The sequence below is a fragment of the Pseudochaenichthys georgianus genome, chromosome 15, assembly GCF_902827115.2.
Source record: "Pseudochaenichthys georgianus chromosome 15, fPseGeo1.2, whole genome shotgun sequence".
Lineage (NCBI taxonomy): Eukaryota > Metazoa > Chordata > Actinopteri > Perciformes > Channichthyidae > Pseudochaenichthys > Pseudochaenichthys georgianus.
The window spans coordinates 22,141,422-22,163,543 of NC_047517.1; the positions used below are offsets into that span (position 1 = coordinate 22,141,422).

The 22,122-nt window shown below is 40.6% G+C and overlaps 1 protein-coding gene across 2 annotated transcripts in view; it reads left to right on the forward strand.

Annotated features, from left to right (window-relative positions):
* The window catches only part of khdrbs2 (KH domain containing, RNA binding, signal transduction associated 2), a 93,863-nt gene that overhangs the window by 60,092 nt on the left and 11,649 nt on the right, over positions 1–22,122 (forward strand). For both annotated transcript variants that reach the window (XR_011644477.1, XM_034101211.2), the window contains exons 5-6: positions 5,029–5,156; positions 7,628–7,811. Coding sequence is in view for 1 of the 2 variants with exons in the window: in XM_034101211.2 (XP_033957102.1) it covers positions 5,029–5,156; positions 7,628–7,811 (312 nt within the window). In the remaining variant the exon portion in view is untranslated. The remainder of the gene's footprint in view (positions 1–5,028; positions 5,157–7,627; positions 7,812–22,122) is intronic.

A 22,122-nucleotide genomic window follows, 5' to 3' on the forward strand; every position in this document is an offset into this window, starting at 1 on the left:
AGGCTCGGGCATGGGGCCTGATAAGAAGCCGGTTTGTGCCGACCCGGATGCGGGTTCTGGTTTTGAGCCGTTCATCACTGAAGCTGTTGTATCAGTAGTCGGTAGTGACAAATATGTGCCGATTAAGGTGTTGCGTGATACAGCGGCTAGATACTCATTCATTGTTGAGTCAGTGTTGTCTTTTTCGTCAGAGACAGAAACGGGGGATTTTGTCCTGATGAGGGGCATGGAGATGGGCTTGATTCCTGTGCGACGTCATACAGTAGTGCTGGATTGTGAGCTGGTACGGGGAGTTGTGTCTATCGGCGTGCGTCCCGCGTTGCCACTTGATGGGATACATATGATTTTGGGCAACGATCTCGCTGGTAGTGCTGTGTGGGCTGGTGTGCCACCGCCTCTGATGGTTTCCAGGCTGGTGGCATCTGGGGAGCCAGATGAGAGTGGTTTGCAATTTCCAAGTGTGTCTCCAGTTTATACTATTACGCGTGTGTAGAGCCGTAGGATGTCCACTGACCTACCTGTTTCGGAGTCTGGAAAAAGTGGTCCAGCACGGTCCTTTGACTTTGAGATCGAGACAAAGAAGAAGGAGAAGACAGTCAAAGTGGTGAAGGAGAAGGAGAAGAAAGAGAGGAAACCCCGCAAAGCGAAGGAGAGGAGGCCGAAGGAGAGGAGGCCGAAGGAGGTCGGCGAGGCCAATGAGCGCCTACATGCTGTGGCTCAACGCCAGCCAACCCAAGGAGGAGTGGGACATAAAGGCAGTGGAGGCGAAGAAGCAGTACGAAATCTCAAGGCAAGAGTTCGAAGACAGCGGCGGAGGAGGAGCGCCCTCGAGTCCTAAGAAGGAAAGTAAAAAAGCTGGAGTTAAGAAGAAGGATGTTGGGTTGTCGTGGACCCCTTTGGGGCCCCGTCTTAAGGGGGGGGCTGTGATGCCCCTGTGGGTCCATCAGTAGAGAGGGTGTGGCTGTTCTGTCTGTGCTGCATTGCTCTAGTGATTGCATTGATTACAGTAACTCAGGGCACCTGGGTCTGGTGTCCTGCAGCTATTTGAAGCCTCTCTGCTCCTCTCTGTTCTCGCTCTGCTTTCCCCTGCAGACACCTGGGTTTTGGTTGAGTATGAAGTACGGGTTTTCTCAGTTGCTCCACTTTGTTGCACTCTATGAATCTGGCTAATTTGAATGACTTTCTTTAATAAACATATTTTTCTACCCGTTGACATGTTGTGTCTCCTTTTTGATGTGGCCTTTTGAGCCAGGTCGCAACAGCTCACTACTGTATACACAGGTCTTTCTTAAAGTCTTCTTTCTCACTGAACTTTAAATATACTTATATAACTTCTGATATAAGTCAGCAACTATTTGTGTCTATGTGGACATTGACACAGGTGACATGGACTGAAAAAAACTCACGGTTGGAGGTTGCCATTCCTGCAAATATGAGTTTGTCCAGCCCTGCAAATTGACCTGCTGTGTAAGGGAACATGAAGTATCACACACTTAAATTCTGCCTATCCAGCTATGCAGACGCAACCCTTTATAAGAGCGTCTTCATCAGCTGATCTAAAAATTAGACATATCTCACTTCAGATTGTGCTAGCTCATGGAAAACAGCTCATTCACAGGCCTGGGTGCCATGAATCTGTATCTCTGAATATGTATATTAGCACTGAATTATTTTAGAGAAGCAATGCATCTACTGACGTGTATAAATCAGACATTTTAGTATATTATAATAGTTCTCTCAATATAGTGATAATGTGGATCCCTCTTGATTGAACAATATCATTAATCCAACAAAGGCTAGAAGACTTTTTCCAAAAGCTGGGATTGATGTGCTGTCTTTGCTTGTCTTTCATAATTTGTTTCTATTGGAGCATTATATTTACTCAGCAAAATGACATTACTAGACTCCCTCAAGGTCTCAGAGGAGATCACCATCTTTTTTAATTAAAGATCTACTGAGATTGATTATCCAACATTTCTGGTGTTTTTGCCAAAAAAATGTCCAAGGATGTAGGAGGAGTTCTTTCATAAATTGTCCATAAGCCACCAGACTCATATCACAGCGATAGAGGCTAGATAAAAAATGAACAAGGCAAGAAATCAATCAACACAGCCGGCAACAGAGACATGTCGCAGGTAGACCCAAACACAAGAGAGATCGGTATCGCCACGTATACTGTGCCGACCCCTTCAAGTCTAACTATAGTTCTGTGAAGGGCAGTGTGTGTGTGTCCAAGGTCACGCATGGTCATAATTAATCTGAGTGAGCAAACAGTCTGACCTGAGAAGCCTCAGAATGCGGTTTATCTCTGTGTACTCATGCTAACGCCTCTGTCAACAGTCAACTTTTACAAGCTCTGGCACGTTTGTTGTGCTTTGAATAAGCTGCCAGCTTTCCAATTAAATGTCCTGCCAGTCTCCTTCAAACCAGCACAACGCTGTAGGACTTATTAATTCATTAACAAGAGAAGCTATGTGTGCCAGGTGTCAAGTGTTTTGGAAATCACCAGATGCTTTTTCTTCCTCTGTGACATGAGTCAAAATCTGTTCTTCATATGTCCCCAATTTGACTAATATCACATTGACGTAAATGGAGAGATGGGAAAACGTGACCGGAAAATTAGGACGAAATTTGTATGTGAAACGTGTACAGATATATTTATTGGGCATTGGTGATGTACTAGGGGTTATGATAAACGCAGTAGACTGACGCCCATGGTTCATTCCGGCAGAAACGTTAAGTACAGACAAGCTGATAGTCAAGAAAAGATGGGGTGATGGCATCAGAGAGCAAAACACAAGGCACTGAGGATCTAGTATATGGCTAAACCACCGTACTGTGGCCTTCAGACGTGCTGTAAACATATCGTTATGTTTCTATGTTAAACATAGGCTGTCTCGATGTTAAAGCATGAGAAATAAATGGGAGAGAAGGAGAAATTAATGCTCTGGAGATTAATGCTGCATGTCATTTCATTTAATATTCAAAATATTCAATGCTTGCATATGACAAAAATATTCTTTGAATTTATGACGTGATACTTTTGGTGTTTCCGTTCAGTTCCACTAATCTGGCATCATTGAACCTCTAGAATATCAAGCTGCCACAAAGCACCACAATGAATTGAAACCCATACTTTTCTAAATGAGAGGTTGAAGGTCCAAATATGTGAAATGTTGTTATTATTTAGCCATATAGTATAGTAGTGTACAGAAAAATGTGTGTCTGTTTTTTAACAAGACAATGTACTCCTTCTCCTTCATTAAAACCTTGCGTTATCTATGAATATGCAACGTTTTAAGGGTCCCTGTGGAGTGTTCTTGTAAACAAGCAACGTTTGTTTTTTTCATTCAGTGTTACTCACTAAAGCTTTACATTTGTTTAAACAAACGAGTGTATTTTCTTCCTTGTAAAACATTTGCAAAGTCTGCAGTGATAACATCTGTGTATACCGGCTTGCAGGCTTCTTCCTCACAACCTTAGTTAGTGCAGAGTACACACAACAAAACATGGCTCCACACTGTTATATCGGTCAAAAAACCCAAAGAATTATACCGGAGGACACAAGATATTTCACTTCATTGTAAAGGCCATCCTCACATATGGACACTGGAGGAAGTTTCCAGACACTTGTATAAGTTGCATATTAAACAACTATTGGCTACTAATTTAAACTATAGCTACGGTGTCAATTTTTTAACTGAAGCTCATTCTGCATAGTGTTCCTCAAACATAAGGTGAAAAAAAAAGAAAAAGAATACAAATAATAAGAAAAGTCAAACATTAATGACTTTATGGTGAAAGACATTTTCGAGCCGACGAAGAGTGTGATTGCACATTTGGATGTTAAAGTCACCAGACTACATTCTGTTATTTTTCCTTTCACACAATTGGACAATAAATCAGTTTCACAATGTTTCCCATTCACACTGAATAACTTTTAACTAATAATAGGCTTTTGTGTGGCAACATTCAGTGTCAAAACTGTCAAACTCAGTGTGTAAACACCAATTCATTAGTGTCGTGTTGATGAGCTTACAACACATTAAAACAAATGTCATGAAATAAGAACTTAAAAAAAGGTGACACAACTCAGAATATCATAATAGATTAGATTTCCAACTCCAACTCAATTGTAACTGTCTTTTCTGGAAATATATTTTTGCAGACTTGGTCTAAGTTGTCATTCCAGCTTTGTTTGTAATAACCTCTGTGTGTGTTCTGGATGGCGTAGGTTTTTTGGTGTGTGGCAACCAGTCATTCAGTCACTAAGACCCAACAAAAGTTACAAAATGTGGCTGTCAAACCCACTGAAGACCAAAGAAAGCCTTTGCTGCCTCTGTTGTTTTGCTGTCATTAGAAACATATTTTGTCCGATACTCCACATTCTAGGTGGGTGTGCTTTCTGAGAAATACGCATGTTTATCTGTCAGCAATGACAAGATAATGAATACTGCTTTGTCTGCTGCCTTATCTGATGTGTAATAATCCGTATCATGTTTGATAACAGGTTCAGAAAAAGCTGGAAAGACTTCAAGATTTCTCACAAAGTTGTTTGTAACAAAATAAGGTGTGTTTTTGCTGTTGCTTTGGAGTAGGTTTTTTATATTAAATTCACATTTGTATGTTGTTGTAACATCCAGGTTTTGGTATCAAGTTATGATTTTCTTGGTTATTTCTTCCATTTCTTCTCCCATCCTTCCAGAAGGCAATTTGTTGTCAAAATCTCAAACTAGTTCTGCAAAATCTTTAACAAAAAAACTGTTGTTCCACTAACTGCTTCTAACAATGAATCCAAGTCTCTTTTATGAACATAGATTTTTCCTACAATACGAATCTCTTCCCAGCATGCTGTGTCCAAACATAACCAAGAGGAAATATTCTTCATTAAGTATTCAACACTCAACAACACCATGTGTTTCCTATGTGTGTGTCAAGATCATTTTGATTAGATGACATATGCTGCTGTTGCGAGCATCTGTTGCAGTCAGAAGACAAATGTGACTTGCTGTGTTTTGTTTCCCGCAGGACTACAATGACGAGATCAGACAGGAGCAGCTGAGAGAGCTCTCGCTGCTGAACGGCTCCGAAGAGTCGAGCCGAGGCAGGAGCGCGCCGGTGAGGAGTGCACGACCGGCAGCCACCATATCCACAGGGTAAAGCACTATAATACTGCGGTGTGAAAGAAAAAGGGCTCTAAGACTGAGTATTTGTGTGTTAATGCAATAATAACAGTTCTTGAACTTTAGTATTTCTGAAGGTAACGGTTATTACAAAAAGTTTGCTGAGAAAAAGTGGCAAACTTCATTTCAGAAAACTTGCTGGATGTTTGCTGCAGAAAATTGAAATATATCTTTACTGTTAGGTTAGGTGTCTTCCATATGTTAATATGTACATCATGGTGAGCTCAAATGGGTTTTCTCCATTGTCAGGGGGCTTTATTTAACTTTAGAGAGCTCGTTTTAACACTGTTTACCCAAGCGGCAACCATTGGTGCTTGAGGCTGGCTCCAACATCAAATCAATCCCAACACACCCCATGGTAAAATACTAAGACTTTTGAGCAGATATAAACATGTTATCAGGCTGGTATCTACAGCTAAATTCAAAATCGGAAATCCCTACAGACCATTATTTTTATATCTCGACTGTTTAAATTATATAAAGGCTAGGAGTTATGTTTAGCTAAGGACATGGCCACTTTGAGTGACAGGTGGGGGTTGGTCTGCTCAGATGCATCGCCGGCCTTAAATCAACACGTCTCTAGGCCCATTTTTTTATTAGCCTGTGTTGGGAACAATGAGCCATGGGACACGTCGTTCATTGTAAAGACAGTAAAAAAAAGATCCCGGTCAGTCATTCTCACAAGAATGACAGCTGTATTAACTGCAGTTTGTCTTATCCCCCATCCCCCTTTGAGGACTCTTATTTTCGCATTGTCATGCAGAAATATATTATGAGATTAATAAATGATAATACACTTAGGTGGGGGGGCTCCGTTGAGCGTATATATTACTTGTGAATAATTATATTATATTTAATCTGGTGCCACTAAATGTTTTTAAAGCTCGGTTGGATGCTTGTCAATCGGAAGCTATTGGTACCTGTTTATGTGGATAATTATGTAAATGATGCTGGATGATGTCCTTTTGTTGTTCTATTTATGTTTTTATGTTTCATGTGGAACTACTTGAGCAGGTCTCCCTTGAAAAAGAGATCAATGATCTCAATGGGATTTATCTGTATAAATAAAGGTTTGAAATGAAATGAAAATATGACTGTTATAAATGGCTGAGCAGTATCTTCATGATGAGTAAATCATTTTCATGTGTTTCTTTGATGCATCACCATATACAGTCTATGTGCATCACCTAAAAGATGTCAACCTCTAGCAGTTGATATGTGTAGCAATATGATGCATACTAAAACTCAACCGTAGGAAATTAAAAAGGAATTGGCCAGTTTTATGGTGAATTTAATGGTTCATCAAAACTTGATCAGGTTGTAAATCGTTTTTTAAAAGTTTTATCCTTTACTAATGTTTTTTTCGAGTTGTGTCTTGAGTTGATTTCCACGTCCTCTACTGTAGATCATGGGGATTTTAGGATACAGACAGGAGCAGCTACAGAAATAACTTAGTGTCAGAGAACATTTGATCGGCTTAGCCATGCATGCAGCTGCTCGTATGAAACGTCGGCCTGTTCAAGTCTCCTCTAAAATTTGTTTTTTGTAATCTACCTTTGCCGTGGCGGTCCCTAAGGAGTAACCAGGTACGGTGTGCAATGAAAACCTGGCCTAATTTCAGGTAGCATAAATGAGCTAAATCCTGACGCTAACAATTTAAAGTCACCACCACCACTTCCCTACCTAGATTTTCTCCTTGTAGCACAACGATAAGCAATTATTGTTAATCTCCATGAAAAATATGCACCAGTAATTCCCCTTTGACAGGATGTATTTTTGGATCACAATGGGCTGCTACCTAGTGAAGGATGTGCCAGAGGAAGAAAGGGTATCCTAGCCCACCTACATCATGCCGCTGTTAAAAATGTGAAATTAGCGGACAATAGACAGATTAGCAATGCTAAACCCACCCTTCAATCCCTGCAGTGTTTTCTGTGGTTCTGCTACTGGACAGTCATACCCCCCCATAAAAGAAACAATCCACCTTAAATGCTCCTGCCTGCCCATGTCCTTTGGCTTCTAATGTCTCTTTTCTGGACCGTGCTGAATAGGTCTTTGTAATTCTACAATGTTGTGCAGCTTCAGGCAGATGGAGGTGTGATTTTGTACAAAGACTCGGCACTGCTCCGCCGTGTTATTGAAATAAGCACGCTGCGTCCCACAGGCATGTTTGACAAGCTGAGAGAGACACAAAGTGACACTCTTGAGCCCTCTGATCATTACAAAATCTACCTCAGTGCCAGCGGAGGTTATGCTTATCTTGTGTTTCACCCGAGCAGACTGTACGGCAGCCACCTACTGAAGCAGCATGCACATATGCAGCAATAAAAGGGAATCAACAACTTCCCTAATGTCTTAACCCCACTTTTCACTTAAATCACTGCATGACATGTTATGGGGTGAGACTCTTAAGGCAAATGTGTGTCTGTTTGACGCTTTCCCAGGGGCCACAGAGGCACAGGGAGGAGTGCAGCAGCACCTCGGGGGACAGCAGCCGCGACGCACGGCAAACTACCCACGACTGTTCTCACGAGGGAGGTACAAGCCCCGAGAGCCAGGGGGGCAGCAGGGAGCGCAGGATACAGACCCCTGCTGTTAGCAGTCACACATGAGTCATACGACGACTATGTAAGTCCAACCCTTTTTGCACACACTGAAAAGTATGGCTGTGACTTTAACTGTGAATATATCAGACAGGTTTTAATCCCCTTAATGAGAATCTGCATGAGTCTTTATTTTACAAGGAGAGGTAAGGTATTCAGGGACATGTGCTGGAATAATTAGGGCAAGCAGGAAACTTTGACAATATGTATTTAATTAACTTAAATTAAATGCATTCCATAATTATGTTTGCAACAATGTTGGTATCTGTTTGGCAGCCATTGATTTCCATTCATATCAGAATAATATTAAATTCCACTTGCTTGTATTAAAAGTTGATAAGCATCCTTGGTATGGCTCGGTATGTAGTTTCATAAAAATTCCCTTTCCTCTTTTCCTAAAACATTTTAAAACTATAGATATTCTTTGGCCCACATACCTTCAAGCCAAAAACAAGGCCATTTGCTGATAAATATTAAACAAAATAATTAATTAATCTGTCAATGAATTATGATAATTGGTTGAATGCATTACTTTAGTTCTGTTCAAAAGTAGATTAACCTAAATAAATGTTAGGTTTTATGGAAGTATCTTTGCTGCTATAAAGAGGAGTGTTTGGTCTCAAGATGTCACCTTTGCAACTTTTGACAGTTTTGTCCCATGGACAAGGCATTTTATTACGGGACAGCTAGATTTTCCTGTCCACAAAAGTCTGTAAGCTTAGCACCTTTCCGTGTACACGTACAGGTGCATTTTAGCTCAGGTTTCACTGTATTGAGTGCTGAGATATGTCAGCGTTGAGCTCCATTTGATGTGACAAATCTATCCATCACTTGCTCTAACTGGTCATATTTTTGACTGCTGTGCATTAGAAACGTTCTCCTGTCAAACTAATTGCATACTTACATCTTGTATTTAAAAAAGAAACATGGAGGAAGTTATGAAATGATACCTTATCTTCTGATGGGGTAAAATGAAAAGTAAAACAATCCAAAGGTTAATGCCAGAAAGCATCCACATTCTGATATCAGACTTTGATAAATGTGATACGCAAACATGTTTTTGGTATGATGTGAATCATATCATATGAAGTCTATCTGCACCAGTTCACAGTCCCTCGGGAGAGCCAGATGTTCATTCTGTGGTGAAATAGATTGATAAAAATGGCTGCCTGAAAGGTACAGACTGCAGTAAAGCAAATGTGAATAGTATTACACAAGTAATGAGAGCATAATGTACTATGGATCACGTTAAGTGAGAGTAAGAGTAAAAGACTTGAATAAACATACATTGATTTTACATAATAGCAAAGCACTGAAGCTCTGCACTGTGAATAGCTGCATGCAAAAAGAGGAAACTCTTGGAAGTGTAACGCCGTGACCGGGGGTCTATAAAGTCTTTGTTCACATCACTTGAAATAATGCTGGGATCCATATCAAAACACACTCAAAGCCTTATTTAAAAAGGTAAGCTTGTCCTTTGAAATTTCTCAAGGTCATTTTGAAAAGACTACACAAGGTGAGCTCAAAGTTTCCTCCAAATGAAAAAAGGCAACGCTTTTACCAGTCTATTTCCTCAGAGCCTTCCTGCTAAGCAAAGCCCCCATGTGTGCTGGCAATTGAAGATTGGGCTGTCTGCATGGGGAAATGCACAAGCACAGTCTCATTACCAAACCAAATTGAGTTCTGATGTAGAGCCTGTGTATTTCTGAGCGGTAAAAAGCGGGGCATTTCTTCTCTTTGTAATTGGAGGTTGGAAAGAAGGATGGGAGCGCAGAGACTAGGGTATTATGGAAAGATGAGTTTGTCTGGAACATTTTCTTCCCTTATATCTCACTTTTTTTCCTACTACATTACAACAATTTTCTTTGAGCATGTTTCCAGAACGTAGCACGACCTCTTTATACAAAGGTCCAGGTGTGTTTGGTTTTTCAATCACGGAGGACACACGGCTTGTTGTTATTCCCCTACAAGAATCCTGTACAATCTGCTGAACACAATAATAGATCAGCAGCAGAAACATCTCCGTTTGCTACATCCTGTATTTGTCTATGGCCAAAGCAATGCTGTAATGTGTGAGGGTATCGTGTAGATTTCTCCAGAGCCTATTGATTGATGGACTGTCAGTCTGTCTCATAAAAGTGATACTGTGAGAATGTCCATAATTGCATCTAATCGAGGGTGGTATCGATTTGACACTTTAAGGGAAAAGCACGAGGAAGCTGGTAGTTATCATGTATCGTTTATGCTTTATAATTTATGAACGTTTTATCCTTATCTTTCCGCCACAAATCTCACCTTGCTATATCCTTTTACATCAGCTCTATTCTTTTTCAGTTTCCTTTGTTCCTCCTGGAGTGAAATTGGTTTTGTAATGACTCAAGTTAGAGTTTATCATTAAAGGTGGGGTAGGTAAGTTTCAGAAACCGGCTCGAGTGCACTAAAATTTGAAAGTACACAGCAGAAAAGAATCCGCCCCTTCCTTCAGACTTCCTTACAGAGCACCTCCTCCAACACACATTACATTACACATTACATTGCATTTAGCTGACGCTTTTATCCAAAGCGACTTACAATAAGTACATTCGACCAGGAAGACACAACCTTGAGGAAAACAGAATCATATAAGAACATCAGGTTTCAAAGAGCCAATCGTTTCAAGTGCTGCTCAACTGGCTAAGCCAGTCCTTTATTAGTATATAAGTGCTCTGTTAGCAGTTCTTTGTTAGTCATTCTATCGCTCGAAGTGGAGTCACATGAACGCGCACATGACGGTACGTCCACACAGCAGCTTCAGAAGAATCTTCCACCGCTTCCAACGCTTCTCTGCCCATTGACTTTGAATGGGGATGACGTCACTTTGCCTCGCTTTTCGTCGAACTGCATTGTGGGGGAGCGAAGTGAAGATTTCCAGGATGTCCAGGATTTCCAGGATTCAAAAGTTGAGCAATGTTCAACTTTTGAAGCTGAGCTGGAAGCGCCAGCCAATCAAACACGTTTATGCAAATCTGACAGTAGAAGCGCTAGCCAATCAAACCGCGTGTAAGCAGGGAGAACCAGACCGCAGTTAATTTCCTCATATTCCAAACGAGAAATTACGGTAGCAAATCACCCGGTTCTTTACGACCAGAACTATTAACGGGATACAAACCGGAGGAACCAGGCATGGATGGAGGTGGCAGAGACAGTGGGTGAAAGTGGTAGGTTTTCGCCTGTTTGGGGAGTTTATATATATATATATATTGCTCGCATAAAATCCCCGGGGTTTTTTGCTTTGTATGTCGGGGGCGGAAGATTCATGTGATTGGTTGTTGGTCGCATTGCTCGCAAAAAATCCCCAAGCTGTCAGACACGCCCAGCTCCAAGATTTTCAAGATTTTTGAAAAGCTGCTGTGTGGACGTACCGTTAGGTTGGCTATATAGTTCAGAGGAATTGTAAACCATACAAAACAGATAATTACCTGTCCAAGAGAAAAAGAGCGACCACGGCGTCAGATTTCAACTCGGTGTGTATGGGGGTTATTCCCTATCTTTATTCAAGAGCGTGGTATTTAAATTTGAGAGCATACTTTATTGATTTCCTTCACTCAAACCCTGTCATCGCACCAAAGACAAACCAAAGAGTAACCGCCCTTACGGGACGCTGTAATAAGTAAAGCGAACGCACCCGCAAGGACACCTGGCCTCCTATTGGTTGAGGGATTTTGACAGGATTGTTGCATAAAAGTTTCGAGCGTGCACAGAATAAATCTGAGAGCAGAACAAATCTGTAAGCAGCAATATATCTGAGTGCAAGCGTACAGTTTGAGCAGAAGCAGAGCAAATCTAAGTGCAAGCAGGCACTATTTGAGTGCGAGGACAGGGTTTGAGGGAAATAAATACATAAAGTATGCTCTCAAATTTAAATACCACGCTCTTGAATAAAGATAGGGAATAACGCCCATAGGTGTGATCCATCAGTAGTCGCCATCGTTGAAAACCAACTCCGATATTGACTCTGGTTTGAATTCTCCTAGTTTCCACTTTGTTTTTGTTCCTAATTTGCTCCGTATTATTTATTTTTTTACCACCAGTAGACGATGTTGAACCTAACTCTGCCATGGTGAAAGTGGCCGCCTGTTGCTGGCGAGTCATTGAAGTACTGCTACAATGCACGCCCAATGACGGCACGCCCAATGACGGCACGAGATACATTTGTGCGTGCACGAGATGGAAGGCTGACAGACAGGCCGGCAATCTACTACTTTTTACAGTATTACGGCTTCCACAGATGACATTTTTTTATGGATTTTTTGTCAAAGCACTTAAGATATTCATTGCTATCGGGATGTTAAGAGCATTCCATGGAATATAACAAAAAGTGTATCTCGAGCCGGTTTCTCAAACTTACCTACCCCACCTTTAAGGTTTGCAGAATCCTGTAGTATCACTTGTCCAACACTCACTGAAACCGTATAAAGCAGCCCCGCCAAAAGCAAAAGCAGATTTGCACTCCTAACTTGGGTTTTGACTTTACACTGTGAAATAATTCAAGGCCAAATTGTAATTCAAGGATAAGGTTATTGAGATGTCTTCCTTGATATTGTATTTGTGTTGTTGCCAACAAATCCCATTTAAAAAAAAAAAAAAACTATTGAAAACACATCACTGAGCCCCGCTGTTGCCCTCAAGGAAATTTTCCTTCAGCACTATCGTTTTGAGTTAATCCACTGCTTCTGTAGAAAATTTGAGTGTATAAATCCACAGCAGAAAATAGTGCCCAAAAATGCATTGTTTAATACTGTTTGTGAATCATTGACTAATAACTGCCACTTATGACCAGCTGTTTGAGTAAATGAATAAGACTTGTTAAACTATAAATGTTTGATGAGTTACGTCTTTAGTGAAAATCAATGGACTTGGAGTAACATATAGGAACCACAAACAATGTAGTTAAGTCACAAAGTATTGAGAACATCTCCATCAGTGTGTGGAACATCTTATTTCAATTCTGTCAAAGCACACTGGTTGCCAATTTACAAATGATGAATTACATGTAGGAACTTATTAATACAAATACATTAGTTCATAATTCAGGGGAAATATCTTGATTTAAAGCCAAGTATTCTGCACATGGATAATTTCCATTGGTCATTGATGCAGCCCCTTTTTTGTTTCCTTTATCGCAGCATTTTGGAGTTGCATTGTCCTACATCCTTTTAAGCACAACATTTTTAAACATTGCTTTACAATTTCCTGCCAGAGACTAAATGGCCCAGGATTGCTTATCTACACTGAACAAAAATATAAATGCAACACTTTTGTTTTTGCTCCCATTTTTCATGAGATGAACTCAAAGATCTAAAACATTTTCTATATACACAAAATAACCATTTCTCTCAAATATTGTTCACAAATCTGTGATAGTGAGCACTTCTCCTTTGCCGAGATAATCCATCCCACCTCACAGGTGTGGCATATCAAGATGCTGATTAGACAGCATGATTATTGCACAGGTGTGCCTTAGGCTGGCCACAATAAAAGGCCACTCTAAAATGTTCAGTTTTATCACACAGCACAATGCCACAGATGTCGCAAGTTTTGAGGGAGTGTGCAATTGGCATGCTGACAGCAGGAATGTCCACCAGAGCTGTTGCCTGTGAATTGAATGTTCATTTCTCTACCATAAGCCGCCTCCAAAGGCGTTTCAGAGAATTTGGCAGTACATCCAACCGGCCTCACAACCGCAGACCACGTGTAACCACACCAGCCCAAGACCTCCACATCCAGCATGTTCACCTCCAAGATCGTCTGAGACCAGCCACTCGGACAGCTGCTGCAACAATCGGTTTGCATAACCAAAGAATTTCTGCACAAACTGTCAGAAACCGTCTCAGGGAAGCTCATCTGCATGCTCATCGGGGTCTCGACCTGACTCCGGTTCGTCGTCGTAACCGACTTGAGTGGGCAAATGCTCACATTCGATGGCGTCTGGCACGTTGGAGAGGTGTTCTCTTCACGGATGAATCCCGGTTTTCACTGTTCAGGGCAGATGGCAGACAGCGTGTGTGGCGTCGTGTGGGTGAGCGGTTTTCTGATGTCAATGTTGTGAATCGAGTGGCCCATGGTGGTGGTGGGGTTATGGTATGGGCAGGCGTATGTTATGGACGACGAACACAGGTGCATTTCATTGATGGCATTGTGAATGCACAGAGATACCGTGACGAGATCCTGAGGCCCATTGTTGTGCCATTCATCCACGACCATCACCTCATGTTGCAGTATGATAATGCACGGCCCCATGTTGCAAGGATCTGTACACAATTCCTGGAGGCTGAAAACATCCCAGTTCTTGCATGGCCAGCATACTCACCGGACATGTCACCCATTGAGCATGTTTGGGATGCTCTGGATCGGCGTATACGACGGCGTGTTCCAGTTCCTGCCAATATCCAGCAACTTCGCACAGCCATTGAAGAGTGGACCAACATTCCACAGGCCACAATTAACAACCTGATCAACTCTATGTGAAGGAGATGTGTTGCACTGCGTGAGGCAAATGGTGGTCACACCAGATACTGACTGGTTTTCGGACCCCCCCAGAACCCCCCAATAAAGCAAAACTGCATGTTTCAGAGTGGCCTTTTATTGTGGCCAGCCTAAGGCACACCTGTGCAATAATCAGCATCTTGATATGCCACACCTGTGAGGTGGGATGGATTATCTCGGCAAAGGAGAAGTGCTCACTATCACAGATTTTTTTAGATTTGTGAACAATATTTGAGAGAAATGGTTATTTTGTGTATATAGAAAATGTTTTAGATCTTTGAGTTCATCTCATGAAAAATGGGAGCAAAAACAAAAGTGTTGCATTTATATTTTTGTTCAGTGTATAACTAGCGCATATTAGGGGTGTTGAAAATAATCGTTTCTACGATGCATTGCGATGCGGACGTGGACGATTCGGTCTCGATGCAGTGACGGAAGATAATCGGTTATAGAGTGGTAACGTTGCTTCCTGATTTTCTGGCCGCGGCTTTACTATAACATTTTTTCTGTCACTTTAATATCAAATCGGTCGGTGACGCAGAGATCAGGGAACAGACGTGACAGCGGCATAGCAACACGGAGCAGTCTGCTTTATCCACCAACACAAGAACACCAGTCCAGAACCGACAGCAGAAGGACCCGCTCTCAATCACTCCGTGTCAGAGACACAGGGTCCCTGTGTCTCTGAGCCGCAGCGACACGGAGTGTGACAGGGATTTATGTTTTTCAAAAATAATCGCGTTACAATCATGTCAGGTTTTTGGTGGATTTAATTAAGTCTTGGATTGCAAAGTATGAATGTCCTCTAGCAATTTTCAGACGATATATACGTGTGTAAAGTTTGTGAAGGCAGGAGGAAAAAAGCTCGATCACCGTCTCCTCTCCGTTCCTCCAAGCCCCACCCCCTCCCTGAAAATAATGAGTGACAGGCTGATGGTGACCCGATAGAAACTTTATTATTCACTTAATCACTGAGATATAATGAAGCTAATTTAATCTCATACATTCATGGGATTTATGTAACAGTAAGACAGAGAATGTAAATGTGCACCCACATGCACTATTTTTGTTTGTATATGCTGTTGTAAATACTCCTGTTGTCTGCTGTGTTCAGACTCAAGTCCTGTGTGTGATGCCTCATTCAGGACATTCAGTGTCCTTTCTTAACAGAAGACTGTTGCTAGAAGCTGCAGCTAGACTGCAGAAGCATTAGCTTTTTGTTTTTGAGGATGGAACAACTTCACACACGGAGGCTAGACCTATACAATTCATTTATTTTGGTTTATAAATTAATGTCAAGACATTTATGTTATTGATTTCTGAAGCACTTTCTAAATAATAAAAAGAGAGTTCATATGTATTTACTGCATGTATGCATTGATGAAAAATAAGCCATGTGCAGTAATATAGAAAATTGAGGATGCAACGCATTGGTATGAATCGTGATGCACCGTGATGCACCGGGATATCGAACCGAATCGAATCGTTGACAGGATAATCGTAATCGAATCGAATCGTGAGACCAGTGAAGATGCACAGCCCTAGCGCATATGCATGCAGTTTTTCATGAATCATGTAGTTTGCAGTCATTGTGTAAAGTAAATGACTGACAGACTATTTATACATTGGGGTGCAGTTCCTATAAACAGTTCCTGTGTTTCTGCTGTGGAGCAGGTCATCGTGTAACAGGGCTTCCTCTGGAGGCTGTAGTGATGAATGTACTCTGTCACACGGTCAGTGTTGTAAAACTAATACAGTGACAGTGACTATTATTGTTCCTCTTAAAGGATAGCAACCATTCAGAAGTGAAGTGGGTTATAGGCGGTTGAGTCTATATATAAATACCACCTCCACATAATGAGCCAAACAGATTTGTTATAGTCCAGGTCAGCCGGGTATTTATCAGATTCTTCACATCGTCCAATGAAACCCTTCTAATCTAGAAGTCAGACTTTTAAGGAGAGATGTTAACATATTGCAGCAAAATTATCTGCTTTGTGTCTGTCAAAAATCTGCGTCTCATACGCTGAAGTGCCGGTGGGGTTTTAGCATCATTTCAGATAAATTGATATTCACTTCAGTAATTCAGTTATCCATAAAGAATTGTTTTCACTTTAAAAAGAAGAAGTCTGGTCCTTTTAAGGTGAAGAGTTTCTTATTAATTATGAACGGTCTGAGCATTGAAAAATGAATTCAAAGCACATAATCTATTCACAAATGAAAAGTGTGCCACCTAAGCACAACACTGTTGTTCCTCCTGACAGTGAAAGTGCCTGAAATGCAGATCTGTCATTCAGTATTTTCTAGAGATAAATTACCACGAGTTCAGCAATCAGCCGTTCTTTTCTCTGTCATTTGCATTTATTTTATTTACACTGGTACCAGAGAACATGTTTTCACACTATTAAGCTCATATAAAAACAGCATGTGATTCGATGTGGTGCCACTTTTCAGAATATGAATTTTTTGTGTATTTTATAGTTTCCAAATAAGCACATTTATACTAAGATAGGTTCAGTTGCCTCAGGTTTGTGCATCTGCTAAAATTACCAGTAATAACCAAGATTGTGTGACTTTTAAACAGGCCGTAATGAATAAATGTTACTCATCCCCCGGAAAGAGCAGCAGTGTGGCACTGTGATCAGGATAAGTTGCTCCGTGAAGAAGGGAAAGCAGAGGGAGATTAAATATGTGATTGATGGCATTTTGTATAGACTGGGACCATGGCCTCAGTTTAATGTTAGAGATCAAATCCCATTTGGATCACATCTTATCTTTAAATGTCAGGGCTGATGATAGAAGAGAGGAATCTGGAGAGTCATGCAGGAATCTGTCGCTGACAAACGACCATGAATTGTACAAATTGCTGGTAAAAATTGAAACGCATAGCTTGGTTTTTAAACCTGAGCCCTGCAACCATACCGAGGCAGTGCGGGAAATGCCATAATGTGATTAAACAGAGCATTGGGAGGCTTTGAAGAAAAAAAATCTAATCTATCTACTGTGGAAAAGGCAAAAGGACACCCTTTTGAAACGGGGGGAAAATTCTCCCCATATCATCTATTTCATGAACAAAAAAGATGTGTGAGATTCTGTATATTTCTTGTAGCTGAGCGGTTTCTCAGGCCACCTTTAATTGCTTTGTAACAATGGGTTGGGATACACTGCTGAGTTCACATTTGTTAGAATAATTATGGAAATTCTCCATGCATAACCCTTCTGTTTATTAAAACAGTTGTATGACACACACTTCCACTCGATTATATAATAGAGAAAAAGACTCAGGTACATTCAGTTATTATGCTCCAAATATCTGGAACAAACTCCCAGAAACCTGCAGGTCTGCTGCAACTCTGACTACTTTTAAATCCAGACTAAAGACTTTTCTTTTTGTCGCTGCTTTTAATTGAACTATTCACATCTTAAACTGTAACTTTTATCCATGTATTTTTTCTTTTAATGTTTCTTTTATTATCTTTTCTTTTTAATGACTGATTTTAAATGCCATTTTCTTAATGTCTTTCGTTTTTTGTAAAGCACTTTGAATTGCCTTGTGTTGAAAGGTGCTATATAAATAAACTTGCCTTGCCTTACAATGCATAATGGCTCCAATTGGATATCATCAGGCACTGAAGCCCAGTGTGAAGGAAGAAGCAGACAGAAGCTTAATGCTAAACCCTACAAGCACACCAAGTACTGCGATTACATCTGAAGACTTGTTTGTTTTGTTCTCGAGCATCCGTTCAGCCAAAAAATGACGAACACGATGTTGTTTAATGTCACCTTTCTTGAAAGCATTTAAGGATCAATCTCAAGTGGAGAGATTAGCCCTTTTCTCGCATTTAACCATGACACAAGTTGAGTGAATATATTCAAAAGTGATCTCCTACTTCAAGCGTTAAACAAACAACAAAGGGCTCTTGCTTTTTGAATTTGCACAGGTAGAAGGCGGTAAAGAGCAGCATCTATTCACTGAGACAAAAGGCTGCAAATCTCATTTTCCTGCACACTCTGCGGCGTGGAGAGGCACTCACAGGCAGCCCCCCATGAAGATCAGTCACTGTCAGGGGCCATACAGGTTGTCAATTGATAATGAAGCACAGTGCTAAGGGCCTCTAGGTTCTTGCTGTCCTAATTACACTGAGCGAGGACTCTCCACCCTTGTGTTAACATTTGATTTATTCCCTCTGCCTTGTTAAAAAGGACCAGTGTTAATTGTTTTTGCAGATGAGTCAAACTTGTGGAATCAAGCCTCATTAATTAGGGGCCGGGCGATTCACACATAACACCTTGTCGAACCCAAGCCTGTGTCATATGTCAAATGAATACCGAGGTCAGCTGAGAGATAAGACAGATGTTTTGTTATGTTCTTTCTGAGCTGATGCTGAATTAAAGGATTATACAGTATATTGCATGGGTTGTAGTGCTTCTTACTAACAGTGCTATTCAGATTTGTCCATTTTACAAATCAAAAAGTTAAACAAATATTTCAAGCTGTTCTCACAGACTTTTTTGTAGCAACATAAAGGAATTTACTATTATTTGTATATCCCACAAAATCAAATTGTGTATAATCCACGTAATTGTGACCAGGAAGCATAAGAGAGACAACGTTGTGTACGCAGAGACCCATCCTGTTGGAAACAACAATTAAATGATCCGTCTCACATTACTTATGTACTAGGGCAGGGGTGCCCAATACGTCGATCGCAAAGGTAGTGTGGGTAGATCGCATGGCATTGGAAAAAAAATAAGGAAAAATAAAGCCTATCATCCATCCTTACTAAGGCATGTGCCACTTGATTGACGTACAGGTAAGCCAGTCTGAGTTGTATTGTGCCATACGGGTTCATGCCGTTATGAGGGGGCCTCACCTCCTCATCTGAAGCGCAAATGCGGTGCACTATTATGCGCTTATGCGGCGCAATTAGTGTACACAGTTTATCCGCCGTTTAGTCCACTAGCACCCCCCCGCGCGCTCGCGACACAGATTGGGCAGGGGCGGCCCTGTAGGTAGATCTTTTGATCTCATTGTGCTACGGTCTAAGAAAGCTAGTATAAGCAGTTTAGACAGACATGCTAACACGAGTTGCTTATGTTGAAGAGACACAGTTTATTCAGTCAGTTTATTTGTTTCAGAAAGATGATAAAGTAAGACTATAGATGTACAAAGACATAATGCTCTCCTCACTCTGGGCCCACAGTCAATTAACCTTCACTTACAGGATCCAAAAGCTTTAAGGTTTTGAAGAAATACCTAACAGTATGGCCCAAAGCTTCTTTAGAATACAGTGTAAGGTTGGAAACTATGTTTGTTTTTTTAAGTAGCCTCACATTCTCTAGATGTAAAAGCATAAACTGGACAGCTGCCATCTTTGTAAACAGCAGCTTGACACCGAGATAACTGGTACACACACACACACACACACACACACACACACACACACACACACACACACACACACACACACACACACACACATCCAGTTAACAAACAGCTACAACAAACATTATGCTGACACAAGAGGGGTTCAAATGAATTCAGCATCAATGTAATTTTTTTGAGTTATTTTTCATAATTTGTATAAAAGGCTACTAATAGAATCACACTTTAAATGATACTATATTACTATAAAGAACTCAAGTCTTAGGCTACATTACTTTATTCCTGCATAACTCTATCAAGACATAATAACACATTTGACTGAAATTAGTCCACTGATCTCTTTACATTTATAGTCCAGCGTGGAGCGATTTGTCACGTGGGATTGCTAACAAAACCGGTCAATTACTGAGATACGCAGGTCTCTGACTCGGCCTTTGTGGGGAAAGACTCGTGCAAGAAAGGGAGAAGTATTGGATCCCCTGAACAACTTAATCCCTGACATAATCCCTAACTTTAATTTAGTCAAATTCATGTTTCCAAAAATGAAGCCACACAGGAACCAGAGCTTTTTGAGTCAGCTATACCCGTCATTAGAAACAAGAAAATGTAATTTATTTGTGTTGCTGCACTTGATGTCCTCCACACTCACCAATATGCTTTGGTGTCATAAAGCATTACCAAAAGCAGCGACACCTAAAGCAAGATGATATTACTCTATTGTTACAGGCATACAGGAATAATGGACTGTTAAAACCCCGTCAGGTTATTGAAGCCTTTCAACACATCCCATCCTGTTGATTTAAAATGTATTCGATCTCTAAGATGAGCTGCACACATGCATCTACATGGAGCTCGATTTTAAATAGCAAAGCTTTGAAGGATTAGAAGAGATTAGATCATGATGAAAAAATAAACATAAGCACTTTAAACTCTACTAAATATCTTCAATGAGCGAGATCCCACAATTACAAGAGCAGACAATGGCTACGTTTACTGTTCTTCACACACTTTGGCCTTATTCCAGTGGAGGTGTTATTCAGGTTAAGCTGTTTACGTAAACCTTTTGTCCGCCGGGATTCATTATCCCCTCTGTCATGAATAAACCATTAAACTGAAAATTGTGTGGAGTACACTCTTCAGATAGATCAGTCCACACACGGTTTGGTTTCAGAAGTGGGTGAACGGTCTAAAGACAAATGTGTTTCCTTCATTTATATAAATGTACATGCATCTCAATCTAAGAAATAATGAAATTATTTATATTGTGTACTGAAAAATGTAGCAGTATTGAAATTAGATTGGAATAAAAATGGTACATAAATGACTGCTTTATCATTCAACTGACCAATACTAGCTTCCTTATTTGAGAGGCATGAGTGTACAGTAAATAGTGTCCAAGGAGAACTAGCTTTAAATACATAACATTCATATTTTTTTCTGTCCTGCTAGGACATGAGCCCTAAAGTAATAATATCTGCTCCTAAAACGTAACTGCTGCGAGTGCACAGTCTTGATTTGAAAGCAACTTTGATGAGCAATTGGATTTGTAAAGGTGAGGGGGACATGTCTTCTCTACCTCCTGTGGAAATGACACCTTTAAGTGTAACAGTGAAAGAAGAAAACCGACTGATCATGCAAGTGATGAGATGCTATAGTAATCAATTTCCTATTAAAATAGTTTGATGTTAAAATCTTCTTAGCGCGCCCCTCTGTGGTTTCTTGTTCATCTAACCAAGTTATAATGGTTACTTGAATTGTTTCAAAACCAGGTTACATGCAAAGCCTCAGAGTCTTCTGATGTGGATGGTTCTTAACTGAATATTAGGACTGGAGGCTCAAACCTGCAACAGAATGTACTCTCTTCTTTGACCATTTGTCATCAAAAACTAAAACGACATGTTGACAGCTTTTTGTTATCACGCAATTACATATAGCATTAATGAAACTGTCAGATTTCTCATCAAACACAACAGAGAATCTGTTTTGGAAGAGAACAGAAGAGCTGTGTGGTTAGTTAGCGGTTAGTTCTTGCTTCACAGCAGCATGGGAGGTACACATATTAACAGTGACATTCTTTATACAGCAAGTCTTTGTTGTTGCTGTGCATGCTGTGAAGCCATTTGAATTGTTATTTAACATGACTCTACTTGCTGGCTTTCTGTGCGCGATTCTCAAGTAGCTACTTATCAATAGTTCAGATCCATATTGCAGTGTGAGAGTCAGAAGCTGTCTATCACGCTTCCATTAGTGAGACATGCTCCCTGAAAGCCTGAATCAATAATCTCTGTTCCCTCTCTTATTATGGACACAAAGTAATGGACTTTGCCTAGGGAGCTAAGGATTGGTCGTTTTACATTCACCTCTACCCAGTTAGACTGGATAGAGATTTGGAGGCAAGTCGACTTTAATAACTGTGTTTCCTCAC